This window comes from Sphaerodactylus townsendi, linkage group LG03, assembly GCF_021028975.2.
Source record: "Sphaerodactylus townsendi isolate TG3544 linkage group LG03, MPM_Stown_v2.3, whole genome shotgun sequence".
Lineage (NCBI taxonomy): Eukaryota > Metazoa > Chordata > Lepidosauria > Squamata > Sphaerodactylidae > Sphaerodactylus > Sphaerodactylus townsendi.
The window spans coordinates 76,499,212-76,526,596 of record NC_059427.1 but is presented as its reverse complement, the minus strand read 5'-3'; the positions used below and the strand labels follow the sequence as shown (position 1 = coordinate 76,526,596).

Genomic DNA, 27,385 nt, shown 5'->3' with positions numbered 1-27,385 from the left:
TGCAACATGCAACTTTACCCTCTGTGTCTTTAGAAATAAGTCCTGGTGTTGTCATTGGGGTTGATTCTCAATTAGCTGTGTTCTGATTGCAGCTATATATTATAATATAATCTTAAATTAAAACTACAGGTGTAATTTCTGACAGCTATGATCACCTAGGAGCTGAGCCTTGGATCTTCTTGCTGGTGCATGTCATAAGCAGCTGTCAAACCACTTTACATTTGCAAAATAACTGTGCCAGAGGAGTTTCAGTCTTTCTGCCTTGTTGATGATTTTGCATCCACACAATAGGTGAAATCAACTTTACCCCAAAGTCTTGGTCTGGATGCTCATCAGTTAGTTAAATGATGTGGAATGGGGGAACTATAACTCATAAGGCTGAATGAAAATGTTTATGTATGAAATAGTGTTGATCACGGATTTAAGTGGATACCAAATGGACTGGCTGGCTTTCTGTGCCATATTTAAATTCTTGGTTTCCAAGTAGAGCACAGCAACAACAGATCTTTGTGGGGTAAGAGTTTGGACATCTACTAGACTGTGTAAGAAGGCACAAGCATGAACTGCTGCCAACTGCACTATACTGTACTGCTTGAATACATGGAATGTAATCCACTGAAGAAGCTTGCATTGCTCATGAACAGCTGAACTGCTTGATGAAAAAACAGTTCCCTGTTTACAACAAAGAAGGAGAACTTTAGTATAACTGACAGGTGTTCTAGCATCCCTAGTTAAATCATGCTTAGGTCAGATTACTTTTAATGGGAACTTAAGCAAACATTTTGCTCATTTGCTGTCCTTATTCTGAATCCCAAAATTTCTTGGCTTCATTCTCTCACATAATTTGGCTTTCTTTTGATCTAGTTGTAAGACTGAAAGTTCAGAATCATGACGACTCACGTCACGCTAGAGGATGCTCTGTCCAATGTGGACTTGCTGGAGGAGCTTCCGTTACCTGACCAGCAGCCATGCATCGAGCCACCTCCTTCATCGATCATGTACCAGGTAAGCAGCAGCTCTTCAAACATAACATCCCAAGGAAGGACTGCACAACTAATTTCTGCAGTTCATGATATTTTGGAAGACAAGAAAATATTGTCAGGTGTATTGTCGAAGGCTTTCACGGTCGGAATCCCTGGGGTGCTGTGTGGTTTCCGGGCTGTATGGCCGAGTTCTAGCAGCATTCTCTCTCCTGACGTTAGCCTGCCATCTATGGTCTGGCATCTTCAGATAGAATTCAGCCACAGATGCAAGTGAAATATCGGCGGGAAAAGCTCTTTCTGTCTGTTCGCTAACAAGCTCCTACTTGTGGTAACTTAGTGCAAAAATCCTGTGGATCCTTAAAAATTTCTGGTTTTTAGGTAGGTTTTTGCGCCACTGATGCGCCAGGGAGCATGTGCTGAGTGATTGTTTTGGTCAGGCATGTGGCTAAGGGCTGAAGCTGTGATGTGATGATGGTTTTGTGGTAACTTAGTGCAAAAATCCTTTGGATCCTTAAAAATTTCTGTTTTTAGGTAGGTTTTTGCGCCACTGATGCGCCAGAGAGCATGTGCTGAGTGATTGTTTTGGTCAGACATGTGGCTTGAGGTTTAGGGCTTGTAAAAGTTTTTTTAAAACCCCATGCAAATGCTCCCCTTTTCTCTCAGCTGATGCAGGGGGCTTGGAAAATGTAAACAAAACTCTTCCAAAGCCCCAGTGCACCAGCTGAGAGATAGGTGGATTTGCAGGGTTTTTTAAAAAAACGTTTACAATCCTTGTGGGTAGGCTGAGAGGGATGGATTGGCAAATCCCCCCCAGCTGCCCCATGAGGCTTGTAAATGTTTTAAAAACCCGCAAATTCACTCCGTTTCTCTCAGCTGGTGCACGTGGGCTTTGGAAAAGTTTTGTTTACATTTCCCAAGCCCCGTGCAGCAGCAAGTGTGAGTCTTTCTTTTTCTTTTTCTGTTTTCTGCTGGACTGGGACAAAGGAGGACGGGGAAGCCTCGTGTGTGTGTGTGTGTGTGTGTGTGTGTGTGTGTGTGTGTGTGTGAGAGAGAGAGAGAGAGAGAGAGAGAGAGAGAGACTCGTGGCAGTAGGAGTGAGTCTTCATCTGTTTTGCTGGACTGGGACGAAGGAGGACGGGGAAGCCTCGTATATGTGTGTGTGTGTGTTATACGCGTGGCAGCAAGAGTGAGTCTTCATCTGTTTTGCTGGACTGGGACGAAGGAGGACGGGGAAGCCTCGTATATGTGTGTGTGTGTGTTATACTCGTGGCAGCAAGAGTGAGTCTTCATCTGTTTTGCTGGACTGGGACGAAGGAGGACGGGGAAGCCTCGTATATGTGTGTGTGTGTGTTATACTCGTGGCAGCAAGAGTGAGTCTTCATCTGTTTTGCTGGACTGGGACGAAGGAGGACGGGGAAGCCTCGTGTGTGTGTGTGTGTGTGTGTGTGTGTGTGATATTCCTAGCAGCGGCAGTGGGGGTGAGTCTTTTTAAATCTTTTTTTGCTGGACTGGGAGGGAGGGGGACGGAGAAGCTGGTGCGTTGGTGACGGTGAGTCTTTTTTTCCGGACTGGGAGGGAGGGAGAAGGGGAAGCCTGCGGTGTGTTTTTTTTTTAGACTTCTGCCAGCAGCAGTGGGGCCAAAGCCCGAATATGCAGGGTGCCGATCCGAATTCCAGGCATTCGGATCGGCCCAGATTTAGTCATCAAGCATTCGGGCCCCATGTGACCCGAATTTGTCCGAATTGGCCAGATTCGGACCGAATCTGAGATTCGGTTTACTCGAATCTCCAACCCTAATCTGTGATAGATTCTTGGATGTTGCTACAGGCTTCTCCTTTTTTCACTTTCAAATTCTACATGGAGTAGTTATTGATAGGGCTTTGGGGTTTGTGGAATTCATTGTTGGCTGGGAAAAGAAGGGATAACATAAGAACATAAAAAGAGCCCGCCTGGGTCAGACCAGTGTTCCATCTAGTCCAGTATCCTATCTTACATTGTGGCCACCCAATTCCTCTGGAGATCCATCACCAGGACATAGATGTGTTATGGATCAGAAGTTTACAAGCTTTCCTTCTCTGAAAAATCTGTCAATACTCTCAGGGAGCCTTATGTAGATAAGTTACCTATAGTAACTGGAGGACAGCAAAGCTAGTATGGTGCAGTGTCTATCATACTAGACAAAGAACTAGGTTGAAATCCCCATTTCCCCATGAAACCCACTGGATAACTTTATAACAGCCACTCTCTTTTAATCGATGCTTCCTCACAGGTTTTTTGTGAGGGTGTATGAAGCCCTCTAAACTCCTTAGAGAGAGGGCGAGATAAAAATGTACTGGCATTCAAGGAGTTTACAAGTGTCAGAAAATAATCGTACTATTGTATGAAGTGTTGCTGAAGCCTCCTTTAGCCTACTAAAACTAAACAAGTGATATGATGACAAAAAGTTTTACATAGAATATGCGATATGCCTAACCAAACAAAATGAAGATTTTAGTACAATTTAAGTGGTGTCTTTACATTTATGAGAAACAGTCACAAATATGAGGTTTTTCTTTTACCTTTACTGGTATTACTAACATTTTTGCACACTGTTAATATGGCATAGAAGTGCACGTTACTGGAAAATATTATTATTCCCAATTCTATAAAAAGCTGAGATTAAGCTATAGCTGGTTAGAAATACATTGGATTGCTGTAATCTCCCTGACAGTAAATTTGGCAATGAAAGAAGTTTCCTAGAGAAGCTGTGGAATCTCCTTTTGTGGAACAATAATAGCGTGCATCATTTTCTTTAAGCATTCATGACATAATTGATGGGAGTAATCCGCAGATGATCCTTAGAAGGAAGGCCAGTAATGTTACATCTGGAGGAGTGAGAGATAGTGGTTTATCTAAAACACTGAGTGAGTTCATGGCTAGACTAAGATTTGAATCAGGGGTTCCTGGCTTCCACTGTATATCTGCTTGATACCACATGGTGCCCGCCTCTTCGAGCCCTCTGGGGAAGAGGCGGCCTAGAAATCTAAAATATAAATAAATAAATAAATAAAATTTTCTTTCACTGTTTTTCCATTAATGCAACATAGTATTGATTCCATCATAATATTTCAAATTCCCTCTCTATAGACATTGATACCTACTATATATTTTGTAGCCTACCATTGAATTTTCCTTCTGCCTTCTGTTGTGAATGTCCTCTTAGCACCAAACAAATCTGTCAGGATAAATTTATAAATATAGCTTTATAAATTTATAAATATTTCCTGCAGGGCTGTTGGTGTGAGTCTCCTGAAAGGAACCAGCCAACTTTGCTAAAGTTTGCGTGGGAGGGGTAAATGCTGTGGGCATCCAATTGAACCTGATGCCCACAGAACGAGTGCCCAGCCATCCAAACTTCAGCAAAGTTGGCTGGTTCCTTTGAGGAAAGTCATGAGCAGCCCTGCAGGAAATTAGGCACCCTTACCCAAAGCAAGACACACACCCCCGGAGCCCCTCCCAAAATCTCCAGCACAGAGCCAGCTGGACATACAGCAAGCCCCATTGAAGTCTATGGTGGGAAAAGTTAATTAATTTTTCCCACTATAGAACTTGCTGGACAGCCTGTCAGATTCTGTGCTCTGCAGTTGGTTCCATTGTAGCCAATGAGGAATTTCTGTGTGTGTAAGCAGCCTGCACATTTTTCAAGGTAGAGGCACCAGACTGTCAAGGTGGCTCCAGGAGGCCCTCCTGGTGATAGCATCCAGGCTTGGTGAACTTTGCTTCTGGGGGCGGTGGAAGTTGGTGGGTTGAGAGAGTTCTGAGAGACCTCAGCCAGCAGGCTTCATGTGTAGGAGCAGGGAAACAAAATAAGCCTTTTGGGGCCCATAAAATTGAACCCCCTGAACCAAACTTCACCAAACTCAGGTGACTTCATCAGGACAGTCTCCGTATGAGACCCTGAAATCCTGATGTCACTAGCTTTAAAAATGCTCCCCCTGTAGGCCAAAACATGAAAACACCAAAAAATACCCAAAAAAGCCCGAATAAGAGGCATTTAGATTGGCTCATATTCTGGCAGGACATTTTGGCCTGAATATGTCCAAATTTGCCCAGATTTGGACCGAATCCAGGATTCAGTGCACCTGAATCTCCAAGCCTAATCTCGATAATGTGGGAGACATTCTAGTATTTAGGTAAAAATTCTATGGTAGGAGCTGCTTTTCTACCATTTTCTAACATAGAACACCTCTTATGTTGTTGCAACATGATGATGTTTACTAACAATTAGGCCAACAACTAGACTTAATTTCACCTGTAAGATCCCCACCAGCTATCTGAACAGCACTAGGGACGGGGGCCCAAAGCTGGCAATTCCTGCCCCTGACAGGGGTCTGAAAACCCTAAAATCCACTTAGGGCCAAACTAGCTTCTTCTTCGTTTTTTGCTAACAAGTTGGCAAATAACAACTGCAGCCTGTGCCATTCTCCTGTGCCACAGTCCTGTTCTGAATCAAGCCTCCAACAGTGCTTGGAAAATTACTTTCTAGCTGGTGCCCTCTGGGTGAATAGAACCTTGACTCAAATCATTAAAAAAAGTTATACCTGGTTTGGCCCTGAGACCAAACTCTGTCTTCCTGCATCCTTGGCTTTTGTACACCTAACAGAATATTCGCTTATTTCCCAGGAATTTTTGATGTGTTCTAGTTTTTTCCTTTGATCTCTGGCACATGCTTCAGGCATATTTTAATAGAAACCAAATACAAGTCTGATGGAGTATACTGGTGAAGGGAGTGGCTCTCATGAGATGAACTTTTTCTTGTGTTCAAGTTGTTGAGGTTATGGCATTTGTGTGTTTGTTTTTTCTGTCTAATGGGCATGTATTAGTCCTTGTTGGAATTCTCATAGAGTCTTTACACACATTAAATTGCAATGGACTTATGGCAACCTCAGCAAGGGCCTTTCCAGGCAGAGAGGTTTTCCATGGTCTTCCTGTGTGGAGTTTTCTTTGGTAGTCTCCGATCAAAGTACCAACCCTGCTTGGCTTCTGAGATCTGGTTCATGCAATGTTCCTTCTCCTTAGAGTCTTTAGGTATATGCCACATAATCTGTATAGCACATTAGAACATCCGTCCATTCGTCAACCTGTTTAATGTATGCAAGACAGTGGAAAATACAAAGTTTTCTAATATCTGTCTTAGATTTGGTAATTCTTTTTCTTCTTTAATGGAAAAGGATTAGGAAACAAAGAATCATTTTTATTTGTTTTTCTGAAAGAGACATATTAATTCAACTTGAAAGTAGCATTGCTATTTTTTAAAAAATGTAGTTCCAAAAATATTGAAAACAAAACATTAAGCAATAAAAGTAAAGAGGCAACAGGATAATCTGTTCTTGTACTCAAATTAAAAAGAAAAAAGAAGCAAACATATGACAGGTATGTCTAATAGCTGGATTCAGTTCTTTTTGAAAACAGTCATAAAATTATGTGGCTCTGATCTTTATTTAGTCAGCGTTGAAACAAAAAACAGAATGTATGCCCATTAGGACTAACAATTAAAAATGTGATGTCTTTCAGGTAAAGTGTAATGAACAGCCAAATAGGGTTGAGATTTATGAGAAGACTGTGGAAGTCTTGGAACCAGAGGTCACAAAGCTCATGAAGTTCATGTATTTTCAGGTAAATATTGGTTGAACTCGCTAGTCCCTATTCAATCCTATGATCTTGGTTGCCCACTATGGTAAGCAAACTTTATACTGTAGAAAATGCTTTTAGTAATGTGCACTAACATAGCAAAGGTAGCACAAGAGAGCTAAAGCCCCGGGTACCACTTTCTGGAGATGCATTGCTGCACCCCCTTTTTGCAACTGCATTCCTGGAGTTTGAGTGCAGGACCATGTAGAGTTCAGAGTGGCTTTTGCTACTGGCTTCAGCTCGCTGGGGCTTCCAGCCTGCAGTTTAAAGCTGGCCCCAAGACTCGCTGAGGCCAGTAGCAAACTGAGCACACAGTCTGTCCTTCTCTACTTTTATATGGTCAGGCGGAGCTTGGGGGCAGAGCCAACAGTATAAATATAGAGGAAGACCAGCTGTCTGCTCAGTCTGAGCCTGGCCTCAGTCAGCCTTCAATCCAGCTCTAAGCTTCAGGCTCAAACAGGACCTTTCTGTTCTGGTCTTCAAGTGGAGCTTAGGCGTGGTTAGCCTCACATCTGACCTCATGTGGAGATGGGGTTAGCCCACTGGCCACAGAAGCATACTTCCATATGGAAGTTGGGGACAGGGTAAACCCTGCTTGCCAGCACTCAGCTACATTCCTCAATGGTGCATGGTGCAGCTGTGGGGGTTGTTTAACAAGCTATGCCCCTGGTCACGTGCATTACTAAAGTGGTGCAGAGTTGTTAAGCTGCAGTTAAAGTTCTGCTCACAACCTGAGTTTAATCCTGATAGAAGGCGATTTCAGGTAGATGGCTCATGGTTGACTCAGCCTTCAATCTTTCTGAAGTAGGTAAAATTAGTACCCAGTTTGCAGGGGCTAAAGTGTAGATGACTGGTGAAGGGAATGGCAACCTACCCCATAAACATAGTCTGCCTAGTAAACATTGTGATTTGACATTAAGGTTACACCTGTACCTGTGGAATGGGGAGGGGGCAGCTTTTATCAGGACAATGGCTTGAGTTAAATGCCCTCATTATCATTCAGTAATACCTACCCAAATCCTGCTCCTCCCAAATGCTACGGGTGATTTAAAAATATAGAAGATCTATGAGTCTTCCAGCACCATGTCTAGCTGCAACTTTAATCCTCTTTATTGCAACCAACAAAGTTTTCCTAATTTCTTTGCTGATCTCAATCAAAAGAGGTAGCAGAAAGCACTAAAAATAGTTAATGGTGAACATTGCCTACTGTCTGGTCTTTTTAACTGGAGATGCTGGAAATTGAACCTGGGACCTTCCACATGCCAAGTAGATACTCTGCCACCCCCTCCCCCACACTCTCCTTTTCCTTTTAAATCAACAAATACTTAGACTGATGTGGGTGAGCTCTATCTCTCTCCAGACAAGAACTCAGATAGAGGAAGAGAGAGGCTGGTCAAAATTCAATGATTTTCAGCAACTGCTCTGCAAATCCTTTGCCAACTGTACCCTGCTGTTTCCCCCCCTCCTTCACTGGTCCCTTGCTGTTTTTCAGCGAAAGGCTATCGAACGATTCTGTAGTGAGGTGAAACGCTTGTGCCATGCAGAGAGAAGGAAAGACTTTGTTTCAGAAGCATATCTGCTAACACTGGGGAAGTTTATTAACATGTTTGCTGTCCTGGATGAACTGAAGAATATGAAATGCAGCGTCAAAAATGACCACTCTGCCTACAAAAGGTGAGATGGATAAATGCCAGTGAATATTTAGTTCTGCCATTATGAGGATGTTTTGAATACTGGTTGGTGTGGTTACTGGAGTCTTTCAGAATGGTTGTTGAACATAATGTTATGAATCGTTATTCCCTATTTACAGTGAAGCAGAGATAAACTCATACTAACTTTATAGCATGGTCTCCTTTTATTGGACTGTATTATCTAACCCTAAATTAACAATAAATTCTCTTAACCAGATAAGACTTCTATTGTCTTTTAGAGCAGCCCAGTTTTTGAGGAAAATGGCTGACCCGCAGTCTATTCAGGAATCACAGAACCTCTCCATGTTTCTAGCAAATCACAATAGAATTACCCAGGTAGGGTCTTTCCCCCCTTCTTTAATGTATCTTTCATTTGCTTTGCTCTGAGATACAATTCATAGTGTTTGCTTTTTAGAACACAGACAATTATTTTGCACGTCATTGAATGTATTTAGCTCAGTATAGTTATGATCCAAGTTTCCAGATACCTCTGCTACTGAAATATAAGCTACCTGTCTCCCATCACATTTAAGTTTCCTGTCACAATTTAGTGATTCACTGAATTCTTGTCTGTAGTTGTGGCCAAAAAGAAAGAAAGGAAATAAACCACCTCTGTTTTTTTCTGTGTGTTTCTAAAAGTTTCCTTCCCATTGCGTATAGGAAACAAATTTTGTTTGGAAAGGTAATTGGGCTAAAGACAGGAACTGTGTAAGAATGGGTGACAGGCATCTGTGTTGGATATGTAGGAGTAGTTGCAGAGAATGGCATTGGGTAGAGCTATGTGTTCCACTACTTTTAGTGAACACCAGCTGCTACTGAGCATGGCTGTTTATGAATCACCTGGTGCAGTGAAGCAGGTGCTCATAGCATGTTTCCGTTTGGTTAGTTTGCTCATTATTATTGTGAGTGCTAAGAACTAGTTCTCCACAGCAACAAAATATTACATTTTGAAGTGGAAGGTGTAATGTTTTTGCATCAGGTCTGCAACTGAGGGGAGAGTTTCTATGCAACTTTGCATATGTTAGTTATCTTGAATATAATTTAAGGCCTTTCATTTAATTAACCTTGACCTATAAACAAACTTTTTGAATGTATTGTCGAAGGCTTTCATGGGGTGTTGTGTGGTTTCCAGACTGTATGGCCGTGTTCTAGTAGCACTTTCTCCTGGCATTTCGCCTGCATCTGTGGCTGGCATCTTCAGAGGAAACTTGTTGAAACTGTTCCTTTTTAATTAATTAATTCTTATTTGAAATGATTGAGGGTCATGTTTGCTTGTTTCAAGTGCCTGCATCAACAACTAGAAGTTATCCCTGGTTATGAAGAACTGTTGGCCGATATTGTCAATATCTGTGTGGATTACTATGAAAACAAAATGTACTTGACACCCAGTGAGAAGCACATGCTCTTAAAGGCAAGTTTCCCATCCTTAAAGATGTGTTCTTTAACTTCCTTTTTCTCACTTTGATTTCTTTCTTCAAACTCAGTGCATTCATGTCTCTTTTTCTCTATTTTTTTCTTGCACCTTTCTTTCTTTCCTCTGGATGGTACCAAACTTCTCTATAAAGAGAGACCAAAAAAAATAACAATTTTATATTCCCCAGCCTTGAGAAATAGACCTTCAGAAATAGAGCTAAATTGGCTAAGGTATAGTCATGTAAATTACATGTAAATTATCTGTGACGTATTGTAAATGGAAGCCAAACATTTCATCTGAGATTTCCTATGTTTTCTTGGATTCTTGTCCATCCTAACCAGTATTCCCTCTTGAATGCCATATTTTAGAGAAACAAAGAAACCATCATCATTAATAAAGGGAAGAAATGTTAGACTTACATTGCTTTTTGTACTTACTGAAGGATCATAACATAAATGACAATCTAATGATTTCTTTTTTGTTATAGGTGATGGGTTTTGGTCTATATTTGATGGATGGAAATGTCAGTAATATTTATAAACTAGATGCCAAGAAGAGAATCAACCTCAGTAAAATTGATAAATTCTTCAAGGTCAGTGTTGTTGCTTCACTGTCAAATGAGTTCCAGAAGCACTTGGTGCCCACTATACTTGGTTATCAGTTTAGGGATTCATTTCATACAGTGTGTGAAGAACTGGTGTCGTGGGATCAAAAGCATAGTGGCAATATTTAGTGTCTGACACTGCAGTGAGCAGGAGATCTGTGTCTGACAAAGGAAATATAGTTTACATGTTGGGCTGGTCTTGCTTAAACTAGTTTCACCTCTTGATAGGATCACTATTTTGCATATGTCATGTTTGCAAAAATTCTGTTCATATTGTGGAACATAGCATATGTCATGTTTCTTTGATCAAGATGTCATTAACATCAATTTGCAGCCTTTCTGAATGCTTGTGTTCTGCTTTACAGCAAGACTACAGAATAAATTGGTTCTACCTAGAACAGTGTTACAGAGGCTGCAGTTACACCCTGATAGAATATTTATCTGGATTGTACCCAGTTTTATGCAAGCTGTGATCTGACACACTGAAAATTCATTTCCTGACTCAGTGGAAAATACATTTTCATCACCGCCAGTGTTTTGCTCAGGGTGAATGATGAATTTAGCAACTGCTTTGGTAACTTCATAATAATATACAATACATCTGAAAATTAATCACTGTGGGTTTACTCTTTGAAAGCACCTTTTATACCATGCTGCTTCCAGTGCTGTAAACAAAACTATAGGGAAAAATTATAATATTACAAAAGTCAGAAGGAACTAGCTATCTCTTGAGAGCCAGGATGGTGTAGTTGTTAAGAGCAGCAGACTCTAATCTGGAGAACTGGGTTTGATTCTCCACTCCTCTACATCTCCATGTCTTAGAACTCTTTCAGCCCCACCTACATCACAACATGCCTGTTGCAGGGAGAGGAAGGGATAGTGATAGTAAGCCACTTTGAGATTCCTTCTGTATGACTGTCAAATTCAATTTAGATTACAGTGTGTCACATGTAGATGGCAGATGCACTACAGAGAGAAACAAGGACAACATTTTGGATGGCATTAGCAAGTGAGCCAAACCATATGGTGCTGAAAAAGGCAATGATGAAAAAGCCCCAACTTCCTTCAAAATCAGCAGTGCAAAATTTGTAGGAAAATTTTAGAACTACCCAGATTTTCTAGGGGCAAAATTGAAAGAGGGACAGATGGAGATCAGATGGCTTCACTCCCCAAGTATATGGGAAGGGAGAAGCAGGCTCCCTGAACTTTTATCAGTCTAGCTCTGGGACTAATTTTTAGGTACCGTTAGAACACTTCTACGCAAATAAGTAAACTGGCATTTATCCAACTATCCACACACTTTCTCCTTTCTGCTGCAGCCCACTGAGCTGTCACTAATTTTTTCTGGGGCAAAATTGGATCTTCTGCAGGAAAGCCTTTTTCCATGCCTTTTTCTGAGGACTTAAGTGCTGTCATTTTTTCAGAACTACATTGCTGGATAAAAGCCACTCCCCTACTTGTCAGGTATGCCTTTTTGGGAGGGATAGTGTACAGAGAACAGAAAGGTCGATTCAGTCTATGGGCATGATAGTAATGTGAGAGATAGTTCACACCTTTCCTGATTCCCCTTGATAGCTTCTTATGTAGCAGATTTCAAGCATGATATTTTTCTTTCTGCAAACTGTGCAAAACTGAATTATTCAGGCGGGCTTTTCTGCACAGCTAACAGGGTTGCCCTGTTCAAAATGGTTCACAAACTTTTGGATAAATGATTAGAGATTGTGGTCTATACAACTATGCATAGTTTATTGAAAGTGAGTTGCTATTATGTAATTTTTGTACCAGTTCATGTGTTGGGTTAATACTTATTATTATGCTTCTATCTTCAAGAGATTTCTATTAATTCCCTTCTATAAAATTTGCCATGGGCCTATTAATTCCCATCTCTACTCAACAACATCCTTCAGCATTTTAAACATCTTTGGTGTTTTGAAAACATGGTAGAAAGGTCAACTAAAACTATATGGGGTGAAAGCTTACTTACCATGAGTCATTATGAGTCAGCTGAAACAACCGAACCTTGCATATTCAAAAGAGCTACCTAAAAGAAAATCCCGCAAAAATAAAAAAGCTGCCTGAAACTACAAATCTTGCAGATTCAGTCAAATATATTTCACGATGAAACGATCTGTAAATAGTATTGCCACCTTCAGACTCTGAGAGGAGTCCAGAACCTTTCTTACATAGAAAAGAAAGATTGTAGGTAAATATTTTGTATTATAGTGTGAAAAACAAATCCAGCCACTACTCTTGTACACTGGGAGATTTGCACCAGTTTCCAGACATATGTATTAGGGCTATGTAGGCATTGGAGAGACGTTTAAGCCTTTAACTGCAGTATCATTTCAGTAATTTGTAACATATTATTTGTAGCCCCTTCAAGAAAAAAGGTCAGCAAATGATCGGTGCCTGTAGTGTTATTTTTTTCTTTGAAGGACTAAAAACAGTTGAAAGAGTCGTATTTTAGAGTCAGGGCCTGCCACGTTCTGCTTTAGGTTTGTAGGATACCAAAGAAAAGAACAGATTTCTTGTGATTACAGTGGTGTTTAATAAGAATTAAGATGTTATAAGCAAAAAACCATGCAAGAGTAAGCAAAGATAAGACTTACTCCATCCTTCTTCTCAAGACTTCAAAGACCTCAGAGCTTGCCTAACTATTTGAAAGTTGCTGAGACCTAATTGTATGCAAGCACAGTCGGGACCTATCTGTTTCCTCCCATCAACTGCGCTCTAATTGTCTGGGAAATTATCAGTGCAGGCCTAAATCCTGGGATACAGTGAAAGGGTAAATAAAGGGAATTCATGGCATTTTGTAAAGATTCACTATTTGCTTGCTATACAATGGTTTTCTGCTTATAAACCCACTACAGACAGCTGGGGGAAGTGATCTTAATTAATAGAACTGTGAAGGACTGGAAGGGGTAATACCCTCCACACATGACCCCAATATAAATTGGATCTTCATCACACTGTAGTTAGCATCTCTGTCATGTCTATTGTGACTCACATAATTTCCTGTATCAATTCCTGAAGAAAAAAGCAGGTCTTTTGTCACTGGTAGTAGTGTCTAGGCCTGCTGTTTTTTCTGTCTATTCAATAGACAGAATTGACTCAAATGCCAGAAATTATTTGTATTATGAACAGGGTTGCCAGCTCTGGCTTGGGAAATACCTGAAAATTTGGGGGATGGAGCCTAAGGAGGGTGGGGTTTGGGGAGAGGAGAGACTTCAAGTGGATATAATGGCATAGAGTCCTCCTTCCACAGCAGCCATTTTGTCTGTAAGATGTCTCCTGCATACAAACACTAGCTAATAGGATTGTTAGGACTTGTTAGAGAAGTCACTTGCACTATCAAATAGGTGCACCAGCTTGCTTCCTCTTATATTGCTTTCTATTGCTAATTAATAAAACCGTTTTCCACCATGAAGTGTAACCTAAGATCTATTGTTTTTACCCTCACTACATCCCTTTACCTGTACTCCATCTGCTGTTGTTCAGATGTGATCATGTAAGTCTTCATTTACCAACTGGAAGAAGTAACCTGATCTGTTAGTAACATTAGCTTCTGTTTCTCAGTCTATCTGAATAAATAGCACCAGGGTCCACTTCTAAAGGCCTCGAATAATGAAGAGAACGATCTTTACCTGGTAAACTTTCTGATTCAGCCATCCTTCAAAACTGTCATATTATAGTTTGATTGTACTAAAAGCTGTAACTGACTATGGCTAGGAGAGCTTTTGTATCAAGTAAATACATCCATGAATGTAAGCTGATAACCACTGTACATGTTCTACATGATGGAAAGTATCCAGGACACTCGCCCAATTTAGATATTCAAATAAAACTGACCATTTGATGTGTTTAAATTGTTTTTGCATTTGGGAAATGTTTCATGGTTTGTGCAGTATTTTTCCTAGTGTTGTTTTGGGCTGCCTTTTTAAAAATCAGAGTTACTGCAAGACTCCAATTTTTGATTGATTTCAGCACCTCAGCAACTCAGTGAGACAGATTTAACTGTCTTTACTGAGTTCTGAGATGTGCTTCCATTCTGTGAGACATGCACCTATTTTTTATTTTCTTTTTCATATATAAGTTGGATAGGTGACCCCTGATAAATTTTCCCATCAACTCCCTTGGGGTCCTGACACCCTGAGACACACATTAGTAGCTTAGTTGTTTCTTCATAAATCTCAACAAGGCATTTGTCTTCTTTTCTTACAATGGTACTTGGAATTTGTTCAAAGAATTTACTCCTCTAGCTTCACAGCTCTTATGATTACCTTTTCTGTTTAAAAGCCCACCTTTCTCATGAGCATCTTGGGATTTTATCATGTCAAAAATGAATGTATGAACCTATACTCTACGGTACCTCATGCCACACTGCCCATGTTACATTTACTGAGTTCATTTTGAAAACTCAGAGCACTCTTTGGGGAGATTGTTCTAGACTTTTTATTCCCCACCTGATCTCTTGTATTGTTCTCTCAGACATAAGGTAGTCTTTGCCTCATTTAAACCATCTTCTGTTTTTTCTTCCAGCAGCTGCAGGTGGTTCCTTTATTCGGCGATATGCAGATAGAACTGGCCAGATACATTAAGACCAGTGCTCACTATGAGGAGAACAAATCCAAGTGAGTGCCTGCCATAATGTCTCTTGGTTCGGTGTGTCCTGGTCAAGAGAGGAAGTTGCCAAAATGCTTGCAACTCTCCTGCTCTCGTGTGTGAGGTCTTTGCATGGGTGCCTGTGAGTGTGTGTCCATAAAGTTATGATCATGGGCATGATTCCATACAAGTGAGTGCTTTGATGTGTGGTATGTGTGGATTCATTTGTCATCCTTTCTGTCCTGTACCTGGAATGGCAGTGATCAAACAGGTCTGTGTAAAGTTAGGTGTTGGCCAAGGCCATTGAAACACCACATTAGAAGAATGAACTCCCCTTCCCTCTCTCTCACACACAAAACAATCCCAGAAAAACAAAGTAAAAGTCTGGTCTACAAATTAAGCATAGCACTTTTGACTATATGGCAACCCACCCTGCTCATTGCTGCCATCTTGGGAATTACTTGTTCCTCTTTGTGGTTTGCCCTTACATGTGACTTATACCTCAGACATCCAGGAGAGGCTATGGCCTTGAGAGGAAGTCTGGCATCTTCCCTGAACTTGCCTTAGGATCATTCCGAAAGACAGCCCTGCAGTAGAGAACATGACATCTAGCTTTGCTTCTGAGGTTAATCTTTCAAGTACAGAAACTGGACCCTCTTCCTACCAACCAATGTAAAGCCATTCCTTCCTGTCACAGATGGGCATTCAGAGGTGCTACAGCTCTGTCCCTTTAAGGCCTCAAACAGCTGAGAATAGCTTTTGACTCAGGAATACTCTGGCTGTCATTGGAACAACATATGTATCCCTTGTAAGTTTGTTCTGGTCATTCAGACCCCATCTCTGACTTCTGGTCTCCTGTTGTCTGTTTTCTGTTGCCTGCTATTTAATGCTTGCTGCATCCAACTGTTTCTACACTGCACCCTAATTGCTCAAGGCTTCATCCCTTCATTTTGTAGGCCTCAGGTACATTCTTCTGGCCCCAAGCAAAAACATATAGCCCTCCTTTCTCACCCATCCTTCATGTTGCTTTATGACCCCATTATAATATTTTGCCTAGTCCCAGTCCTGTGTAACTACACAACTCCTCCTCCCCTCCCCCACACATACACACTGGTGTCAGCCAGAACTGGACCCCTGAGGCTCTGCTAAACAGAGGTCCTGTGGGGAACATGCTGTTGGCATGTGGCTACAAGTCTCCATGGTGACCATGTGACAAATGTCATGTTATGAATGTTCATGATTATGAGAGTGTGGCTGGATAGTCAATTTGTGTATATGGAGTGGTGTAACGTGACTGAAAACAAGGGTATGCATTTAATATACTGTGAATATACAGAAAGTCTTTACATGTTCAGTATCTGTTGTGTGCTTTTCTATTTGGTGGCTGTGAGTGCAAGTATGAATGTTCATGATGTGAATGTGAGTGAAATGCTCTGGGTAGTTTTTATCCACATTTTTCAATAGAGGGCATAAAATCCTCCAGAGCATGGTCACTGCGCTTTCTCTCTCTATCCAGTACCAAGGGAGATAACTGGGAGACAACTGTATAATGTATTAATTTTCAAGAGACTTTCAAGGGGCACGACAGAGGAAATATAAACACTTTTCACACATTCTGCATGATGCACTTTCAATCTATTTTCAGTGCACTTTGCAGATGGATTTCACATGTGAAATGGCAAAATCCACATGTAAGACATCATTGAAGTGCATTGAAAGTGCTTTATTCAGCATGCGTGAAAGCACTCATATAGGTTCATTCTGCACACGCAGAATAATGCACTTTCAAACTGCTTTCAGTGCTCTTTGAAGCTGTGCGGAATAGCAAAATCCACTTGCAAACAGTTGTGAAAGTGGTTTGAAAATGCATTATTTTGTGTGTGCGGAAGGGGCTATAGTGTGAAACTAGAGCTCAGGTTCATAGTTTCTTTTAGAGTTTCATTCAAATGGTTTGATGACATGAATTTAGATCATATAATTTTTTTAAAAATTGATGTTGAGCATTATAATGTATGCAAAATAACGTGTCATTTAGAACCATTGTCAGTCTGTGTCATCTGTGTCATTTAGGACTATTGTCAGTCGATGCTAAACCCTTTTTAAAAAGGGAAGTTTATTTGAAGTTTTGTCAGGCTCAGTGCACGCATGCAAGCCAATCATGCACAGTGTTTTGAAAAGCAACTATATGAAATAATCTCACAGTTGTGTTTCAAGAGATACTCCAAATGATAATTTACACATTTGCCTGGCTTTCTTAACAAAAAAGCTTCGTGAAATATGTGTTGCAAAGGACTAGTTCCAGTGTTATTGTGGTATTATATAAGTTAAGAATAGTAGCTCTGTTAAAATATTGGTCCACATTTCTCTGATGGTGTACTATTCTTCACATCTGTTACACTACACAAGTAGGTGTTGTTCTCCACTAACTATTGTTAGTTTTGGAATACAATGTGGACAACATTTCCTGCTGCATCTTCGATCAATAATCAAGACCCCAGGAATTCAGAAGCTACAGGATAATTACTTATAAAAAGTTAACACCAATGCAGAAATCCAGATTTCAATATAACTTGGTGAAAAACACCAACTACATTTCTTTGGATATATTTGATATTCTGAGTTTTGGGATGGATCTGAAGTACCTGATAAATTATTTCCCTCACCAGCATGAATGTGCAGTTCCTCACTGATCATCCTAACATTTTCCCTCATACATACTTCTAAACTCTGTTGGATCCTAACCTAACCTGAGGTAAAGTTATAGAATTTTTGGAAACTACAGTATCTAACAATGTGTTTGTTTAATCCATTTCTAATGTCTCCAAATACACTTAAATGGTCAACATATTTCTTCCTCTTAGTCCTCCTATACTAACCGTTCCTTTCTTATTCAGTGTCCAATCAGAACAGCGTGACTCTTGAGGTGCTGTCCTTCCCTGGAGAAAAAGATCTCATACGCTCAATGGTTTCCCAGAATTTTCCTGTGTTCCTGCACTTTCACATTCTTCCTTTTAGTTTCCTTCTCTTTCACATTTTACCATTGTGTTCAGATGCAATTAACTATGTTTTTCTTGCATGGTGTTTTAATTCTGCATTATGAATTAGATTATATGTGACAGGCAGCAAAGTGTCTGATCATCCCTGTTAACCTGCCAATTCCTTTGGAGGAAGCAGGACACTGAAAGGGTAAGAGTGAAGTGCTGGGATTTGGGGAAGTCTGAAGCTATACCTGGGCATGATTGTCCACTATCAATATGATTAACAACTGCACCCACCACAGTGTCACTAAGGAAATGTAGTTCCTACAGATTAAAAACATTTTGCTGGGTCTACATAATGCTAATGAGCCAAACAAATAGCAGATTTTGAATTATAAAGCCATCATTTTGTCAAATAGCTACTAGGAGTACCATGAAGCTGATGTTTGTTTTACCAAAGAACTTTTGTATCATTATTTCAATTGTTGAATCTCCAAATAATTCAACAATATGGAAGGAAAAATGACTAGTTCTTAGTCTTATTTGCAGATACACTGTTTATACCATTCTGGTGCTTTTTAAATGAGCCAGATAGGTATAATGAACATTTTTCTGAACAGAGTTTGCAGCACAGATACCTTTTACTTTGGTTAGTTCAGAGTAATTATCCTAGGGCTGACATAAAATACTAAAGAGGCCTTCCTTTCTACTTATGATCCAATTGTGCCTTCTTTATATGACAGATGCTGGTAGCCAATCTTCCAGATCTTTCTTGCATTTACTGAAAGGTGATCATATAAGTATTCAGTTTCTTGCTATTGCAGCTGTCCAGTTTCCTCTCAGCCTATAAAATAAGCACAACCTTATTGAAACTAATTTATTAAGATCTGGATTGGTTTTTTTAAAGTATGATCCTCTGTAAATATGTACTATTATGTCACACAGAGGCACTTTCCCTAGCGTAGTTTGACAGTTGTCCATGCCTGGGCATAGCAACAATACTGAATGTTTGTTGAGTTATGAAGCAAAAATGTCTCAAGTGCTAACTATTGTTTTACAGTGATACTTCCCTCCCCACGCACTTAAAGGCATTGATTTTCTGCCCAGGTGGACATGTACTCAGAGCAGCATCAGTCCCCAGTATAACATCTGTGAGCAGATGGTACAGATCCGAGATGACCACATTCGTTTTATCTCAGAACTTGCTCGCTACAGTAACAGTGAGGTAAGTTTAAATCAGTGTTTCCCAACCTTTTCGACGTCACGGTACCCTTGGCCTCACTCTTCAAATCTCATGGTACCCCTGCCATCCCCTCCACCTTCCCCTCCCAGTGCTCCTGCTTGCCATCCCCACACTTTCACTGGGGATGGGTTGGGAAGTGGCTGCTGACCTTGCAGCAGGCCCTGCCCCATGGGCCAGCTCCATGTCCTTGCTGGCACTAGTGGGAGACACCACAAAAGTGAGGGGGGGCTGGTAGCATTGCCGCGGTACCCCTGGGACATGCTCACAGCACCCCAGGGTACCACGAAACCCTGGTTGAGAATCGCTGGTTTATTGAAAGAGTAAAGCATGCCCTAGTACCACTGATAGGATAAAAGAGGAAGTTCTAGTTATGAACCTGAGTGAATCTCAGAATGGGTTCCTAGTGGGTACCTAGTGACAAAATTTTCTCTCTTGATTTTTAAACTTTTTTGCAATTTAAATAACAGAAGTGACTTGATTAGACAACATGAACATGTTTTGCTTTTTATTCCATTTTTTTTGCAAAATTATGCAGATATTGGATTCTAAATCTCTGACCATTTATGCATGCACTACTTACCTCATGGTTGATTCTCTAACTTTGCTTTGCAGAGGGGTTTCTTCTTGGTTTTTGGTTTGCACAGGTTATTTTCTTGCAAAGTGCCCCAGCCAAGCTGATCCACCATTTTATCCACTTGCCTGAATTCTTTTGCGTGTTTCCATGCAACCTCCATTTGCAGAGGTTGTCTGCCTCTTTTTTCTTCTTCTTGTTGACATCTTTTATCCAGCTTACTTCACTAGACCAGCTTATCAAGTTCACTTGGGTTCATTCACCACTCTAGCAACAGACCATCAGTGGGTTTTGTGGGAAAATGGAAAGTGGGAAATTAAACCGCTTCTGATCTTCTTCAAATGGTGGCCCAAAGAGTGGAAGGAACTACTGTTTTGTAGGTGGGAGAAGGTGGGGAAGAGCAAAAAAACCCAAGGAAAGCTAAATGCTTTAAGAAATTTCTGATCTGATGGTAGGGCATCAAAGGAAGAAAATATGTGCTTAATCAAGAATCAAATCCTAAGGGAATACTTGCTCAAAGTGCATAAATGGCCTCTGAAAATATCAATCTTTTATACCTAGAGGCTTCCAGAGGGAAAATGGCATCTGGAGACAAGTCGGTCTGCAGGCACCCCCCTCCGCACTCAGGGGTGGGGCTGGTGACTAGGCCAGGCCCACTTACATGGTGGGGAACCTTCAAGAAATTGAGAAGGGGCTCCTACTTTCCCCCATATCCTCCTTCCCATGCTATTTCCCATTCCCTGCTCCTAGAAACCCCCATATCCTCATCCCATGTCTTGCCTCATTTTCTCCTTGACCATTCACCAACCTACAATTTATCTGCCTCTCATCTCCAGTTATATTTATCATTTAATTCATTTATCCCATGTTTTTCTACAGTGGGAATCAAAGCAAGTTATATTATTTTCCTTTCCTCCTTTTTATTACAATAACCTATCAAAGTAGGTTAGGCTGAAAGTATGTGATTGGTCCAAACTCACCTTGTGAGCTTCCACTGAAAAATGGGGATCTGAATATGGGTTCCCCAGATCCTACTCTGAAGTTCTAACTACAACACCACATTGACTGTAATTGGGTGGCTGCTGTTGAACATGCAAGTTGTGTAGTATTGGATAGTAGTCAAACAGATTGTTGTCTGATGTTTTCTAGGTTGTGACTGGCTCAGGGCTGGACAGCCAGAAGTCAGATGAAGAATACAGGGAGCTTTTTGACCTGGCATTACGAGGATTACAACTTTTATCCAAGTGGAGTGCACATGTTATGGAAGTGGTAAGTTCCAGTTAGTCACACATAGCCATAGTCTGGAACATTTAGCCAGATAGGTTACCATAATGTTTTATTAAGAATGTTTTATTAAATAATGTTTTATTAAGAAATTCATGATAAGAAGGGTGTAAAGCCTGTTATTATGGTAGGTGTTGTTATATCAATAACATTCATGTCTTGTGCTTTATAAGAAGACATATCCACACTTCAGGGAGTTTACAAACAAAAGCTTATCGTAAGGGATATAAGGGAGGACAGGAAGGCAGAGACAGGGATAGATAGTGGATAAAAACATGCATTCTTTCCAGTCTTATACTCTTAGGTTTACGGTAGTTTTTGTTAGGAAGGGCGACATAGGCACTGTGTCAAAACCTTCAGAGAAAAGGAAGATTTTGAAGGGAGATTTGAAAAAAATGAAAGGAGTAGTATCCCCAGGGCTACCAAGAGCTACAGTGGACCATTGGACATTAATTTCATCTGGGTACCCTGATCCAAAACAAGTATCATAACAAAACAAATGATTTGACTTTCTGTTATTGTGAATAAAATAATAATTTTTACTTAAGAATAAACCTCAATTAATTAGGTGAGACATCAGTCTCTGTCAAACTGTCCTAAACTGCAAAAAAAACAACAACTTTGAAATATTTCTACTAACCAAAAACAAAACAAAAAGCTAATTCACAGGATACTTAATGGAAGAATGAAAAGTGGAGAGATGTGAGAAGGGAAGGCAGGTAAACCAAATCACCAGATCTTCCCGTACCTACTTTTGTGACCCTGGACTTTAGGGGAGGGTGGTATACAAATCCAATAAACCACACCAAATCAAACCATAAGAACATAAGAACAAGCCAGCTGGATCAGGCCAGAGTCCATCTAGTCCAGCACTCTGCTACTTGCAGTGGTCCACCAGGTGCCTTTGGGAGCTCACATGCAGGATGTGAAAGCAATGGCCTTCTGCTGCTGCTGCTCCTGAGTACCTGGTCTGCTAAGGCATTTGCAATCTCAGATCAAGGAGGATCAAGATTGGTAGCCGTACATCGACATCTCCTCCATAAATCTGTCAAAACCCTTTTTAAGGCTATCCAGGTTAGTGGCCATCACCACAACCTGTGGCAGCATATTCCAAACACCAATCACATGTTGCATAAAAAAAAGTTTCCTTTTATTAGTCCTTATTCTTCCCCCCAGCATTTTCAATGTATGCCCCCTGGTTCTAGTATTGTATCCTTTTTGAGATGTGGCAACCAGAACTGAACACAGTACTCCAAGTGCGGTCGCACCACGGCTTTATATAAGGGCATGACAATCTTTGCAGTTTTATTATCAATTCCTTTCCTAATTATACCCAGCATAGAGTTTGCCTTTTTCACAGCTGCCATGCACTGAGTTGACATTCCTATGGAACTATCAGCTAAGAGGCCCAAATCCCTTTCCTGGTCTGTGACTGATAGCACTGACTCCTGTAGCGTGCATGTGAAGTTTGGATTTTTAGCTCCTATGTGCATCACTTTACATTTTGCTACATTGAACTGCATTTGCCATTTCTTAACCCACTCTTAACCCACCTAATTTATCAATTATCCGCTTGGAGCTCTTCACAATCCTTTGCGGTTCTCACCACCCTACATAATTTGGTATCATCTGCAAACTTGGCCATCATGCTACCCACCCCTACTTCCAGGTCATTTATGAAAATAATACTTCCAGGTCATTTATGAAAACCAATAATAAGACTTTGTGTTCAAATGATTTATTGTGTTGAAAATGGCATCAGGAAAAGGCGTTTAGACTTCCATTGACAGAATTAAAGAATAGCTGCCAAAGCAGCTTCCATTATATCCTGGCTCCATTTCCTCTCCCCTTACTATGTAGCTGAGCACCACCTTCCAGTGCCAGTTCGCAAGGAGAGAGCAGCACCCCTCCACTCTCATGGGAAGGCGAGGGCATGGCCTTCATCAAAGCAAAACAATCCACACTCCCCACGGATGTGAAGTTTAGGAACCAGCGGGTGTCTAATGAGCAGGTCAGTTCACGCCAGGAAATGAAACAGAAAGACAGACAGCAGACAGACAGATAGGGGATCTCACCTCCTGGTCAGGAGACATGACAGGTTCGGACCAGAGCAGGACTAGATCATGACACCTATGCTAACTTGAGCAAGTAATTCTAGCCCCTGGATAATAAAATCCAATTAGTTCTCCAATTACTTCTTTTCCCATTCCATTCCATTCCATCCCATCCCATCCCTTCCTCTCCTGCTGTTACCTCTGAAAATAGGGGAATAAAGAAGGCAGGAGTGCAGGGACAGATTGGACAAGAGAAATTGTCCTGGAAATAATTTTCAGAGTTCTGATGAGGTTGAAGGTACAGATCCCTAGAAGATCAAAGAGTACAGAACTGATTAGATCTTTTGGGAGTAATCCTAAGCAGCTATCCTTAGAAGCAAGTTTCATTTTACTCAGTGCGACTTAATGCCAATTTTCCGTTTTCCTTGCTATGAGCTTTTAAAAATTACCATGCAGTTTGAATTAATTATGCAGTATCATAGCTCCATATAATGCATATTAATGGAGAATATAGCTGTTTTTCTTCATTACTAACAAATATTTTCTGTGTGCAGATTGAGAATTCACTTTATACATCTGATAAAATAGATTCTAAGCATGAAACCTGGAACTACAATACTTGTTATTTTTGTGGTGGCACAAGGTTCCTTTCTGGTTTTGCCACAACAGGCTAACATATCTGCCCCTCAAGAATTTGTCTTTTCTTGTTACTCAGTTTGTGCAAAGAGCTCAGCAGGACTTAGCCAAAGGATTGTTTTCAGCACAGGCTGATTTCTGGAAGAACTTCTGGGCATTCATAGAATGTCTTTCTTTCACTGCTAAAAACAGCACTCTCCTTTCTTCCAACACACTTTCTTCAGGTGAACTGAGCTCTGTTGTCTGGAAATCAGCTGTAATAGTATCCGATACCACCTGGAGATTGGCGTCTCTACCACTCATGGGCCTTTTTACCTCTATGAATCTAATTCCCTTTTAAAATCTTCTAAACCTTTTGAAACCAATGTTACGTTATTGTAGTTTATTCAGTGAATTAACTGTGCAGCATGTGATATAAAATGAGACTAAGGCACTCAATTAAAGTGTTCACTGTTCCTTATTTATAACTTCTTGGGAAAAATTAACTTGACACACAATTTCTGTTTAGTATTAAATATGTTTTAATTCTCCAGCCATGGGAGAGATGAGACGGAATGAGGTTGGAAGAGGGGTGGTTGGGAACCAAACACAGTTGGAGAGAAATAAAGGAGACAAGGTTGGTTGATGAGTTTGGAACAACTTACGATAGTAAATTTTTCCCCCCTCAATATCATAGTTTAAAATGTTTGCAGCCATGGAAAGCTTTCTAAAATAAAAATTGCTGCTAAAAATGGCAGCAAAGCGTCAGGAAGTCAGAGCTTCTTTATATTTGCTCTTCTCTACCTTGCCTGCTCACTGAAATCAAGTAGTTCAGAACTTGAAAGGCATTGATGCAGGATGATTTTAGCTTCATTGGGCCCCCAAGCTTCCTTCCCCCCACCCCCAGCACTTGGCAGCCCTGGTTATCACCAGGCATAAAAAGAGCAGAAACATGATGAAGGAATATTGTGATTTTGACATGTTTCCATTTAATTTTCTTTTCTGTTCTGTGCTTTTGTCTATGCTCTTGTTTTCTTCAGTATTCTTGGAAGCTAGTCCATCCTACTGATAAGTTCTGTAACAAAGACTGCCCGGGCACAGCTGAAGAGTATGAGAGAGCCACACGGTACAATTATACTAGTGAAGAAAAGTTTGCATTTGTTGAGGTGGGTGGTCACACTGATTTGTTCAAAGTGGCAAAAATCTGTTTAAAAGGGTAATTGAAATAATGGATTTTGAGGCTCAGATAAATTTGGCTCTGTTCCTTCTTGTTTCCATTGAACAAGCTTAAAATATGATTTTGTTCTCTAGATGCTTTTATTTGACAAAACAACTGAAGTCTATTAGTTTTTTTTCCATATCTTGTCTCTTACCAGTTATATACCAGTTACATTCTTACCAGTTATATATCAATGACAATAGCTATGCCACAAATCTTTGTATACTAGATAGTGTACTACAAAGAATAGTCCCTGCCTGTTCACATCCTAGGGAGATAGACAGTGCTCAAATCAGTGTTTTAATTAGGAGAAATACGTCGTGTCTCCCTTCCTCCATGATATTTCCTTCCAAAATGAAACTTGAGTTTCATGAATTTAAAATCTGTCAGCTTTACCAAAGAACTGTCAACTTCGTTTCATCAGTTTAACCTTATTTTTCTTGAAAGCTGCCTTATGCCATGTATAAGATTGCTCTTAAAACTGAATGTTCTTCAGAAATTGTTTGTGATATGGCACTGTGGTCTGTGGTCCAAAGGAAAAAAGTAAATATACTAGTAGTCCAGCATCAACTCTTAGAGTGAGTCTGAGGTGATATTTGGATCTTAGCCTTTGAAGAAAGGCCAAAGATAACTTCCCTTGTTTATTCAAAGTTCTGATACAGGTACATTGTACTGCTGTATGGATTATAGATTCATATGGTTGGGAAAATTCACTGGACCCTTTTAAGAAATCTTGGTTTGGAATTAACAAAATAGATACACAAGTATTATTTGCTATTTGTCTATTATTTTTCAATACTAACATTCTCCCATTTGGACAACCAGCTTAGTGATCCACCACACCCCCAAGACCCCATATGGGACCCCCAATAATAGGGAGGCCAGTATGCAGGCACAATTTCTCCTCCCCTCACAAAGGATGCTTCCTGATGCCTAATCTGCAAGCTGTGACAGAAAGCAAGCAGAATCAAAGAACTCAGTACCAACAGATAACTGAAAACATAAAAAACAGAGAGAGTTGAGTGAGCAAGCTGACTCTTCGAGGTTGGCAAGGCCAGAGCTGTCCATGGCCTCGCCTAAATAGCCCTGCGGCTCCCTGCCCTGCCCCTGTAAGTTTGCCACTAGCCTGACATGGCAGGCTGAGACAGTGCTTGTCCACCCTGCCCTGACCAGTCAGACAGCATGAAGTAACAATCAGTCAATCTTCCTTCCCTCACTCCCTCCCGTACCGCAAACTGCGGTGCTGGGTGAGTCATGGCGGCACTTCTTAGCATGGAATTTTGTTTTTTTGACAAATCCCAGTTCCCTGAAAGAAAAGGGTTAATACATGCTTTTTTCCTTTTAAAAAGTATAGAAAAGAAATGATCCTTTTTGTTTTTCAGGTGATTGCTATGATAAAAGGATTGCAAGTGCTCATGGGCCGTATGGAGAGTGTCTTCAACCAAGCCATTAGGAACACTATTTATGCAGCACTGCAGGATTTTGCTCAGGTGACACTGAGAGAGCCATTAAGGCAAGCTGTCAGAAAGAAGAAGAATGTTCTGATCAGGTGAGACTGACTTTCTCAAACTTCATTGTGTATTCTGAGGCTTGAACTGGATATTATGGTAACCACAGAGCTGCTGCTAAAAACAGTTATTCCCTGATGTGCATTTATACATTCACAAGCTGTGGTTAGGAGCCATGGGTAAGTGGTACATACTTTGCATGCAGAAAAACCTAGGTTCAGTCTCTGGCATCGCCAATTAAAAATGTAGCGGGGTCTCTCCTGAAAAATCCCTGGAGTGCTGGTGCGAGTTAGACTGGAAAATAGTGAGGTAGATGGGCTGAATCTATACAAAATGTCTTTGTAAATTTGTGGTACTTCAAATTCCTTGTTGAAAAGATTAGCATCCCTGGCAGCATTCATATTGTTGGGAAAGTTTAGCTCTGAAGTGATACCTTCCCACAAATACATGCCTTTTGTCTTTCAAACTATTCTTCAGTCTTCACCAATTTTCTGCCTCTAACACGTTTGAAGTTCATTTCACGAACTGTGAGGGGAAATTGAGGAGCAAATTAATGTTTCATTTTCTCTTGCTCTAATGTGTTGTGTTATTTTGATGCTCCCAAGGTTGTATTTAAAATATTTTTCTCTCTAAGACATTTTTGTCTCTTGCTTTTATTATTATTATTATTATTATTATTATTATTATTATTATTATTATTATTATTATTATTATTATTGTTCAGTAATCACATTTGTATTGTTAAGTTCATACTTCAAAGAACTTAAGACAAAAAGGGGTTGGCCAATTCTATCCTGACAACAGCCATGTAAGGAAGGCTGTTGTACTTGGAAGAAACTGATATCTGGATTCTTTTTATTTGAGATTCATACTAGGTTTACGGATTGAAACTACTCTGGTTGCCCTGGTTAATGATCTTACTGGTGTATCTTTTCAGTATTTAGAATAG

General features: G+C 40.4%; 1 protein-coding gene across 1 annotated transcript in view; it reads left to right on the top strand.

The window, feature by feature from the left end:
* Positions 1 to 888: 888 nt before the first annotated feature.
* The window catches only part of CYFIP2 (cytoplasmic FMR1 interacting protein 2), a 65,809-nt gene continuing 39,312 nt past the window's right edge, over positions 889 to 27,385 (top strand). Inside the window, exons 1-11 of the mRNA XM_048487971.1 lie at positions 889 to 956; positions 6,545 to 6,638; positions 8,146 to 8,327; positions 8,584 to 8,680; positions 9,627 to 9,755; positions 10,246 to 10,350; positions 14,902 to 14,993; positions 19,050 to 19,167; positions 20,906 to 21,025; positions 24,750 to 24,875; positions 26,311 to 26,477. Coding sequence (XP_048343928.1) covers positions 889 to 956; positions 6,545 to 6,638; positions 8,146 to 8,327; positions 8,584 to 8,680; positions 9,627 to 9,755; positions 10,246 to 10,350; positions 14,902 to 14,993; positions 19,050 to 19,167; positions 20,906 to 21,025; positions 24,750 to 24,875; positions 26,311 to 26,477 — 1,298 coding nt within the window. The remainder of the gene's footprint in view (positions 957 to 6,544; positions 6,639 to 8,145; positions 8,328 to 8,583; positions 8,681 to 9,626; positions 9,756 to 10,245; positions 10,351 to 14,901; positions 14,994 to 19,049; positions 19,168 to 20,905; positions 21,026 to 24,749; positions 24,876 to 26,310; positions 26,478 to 27,385) is intronic.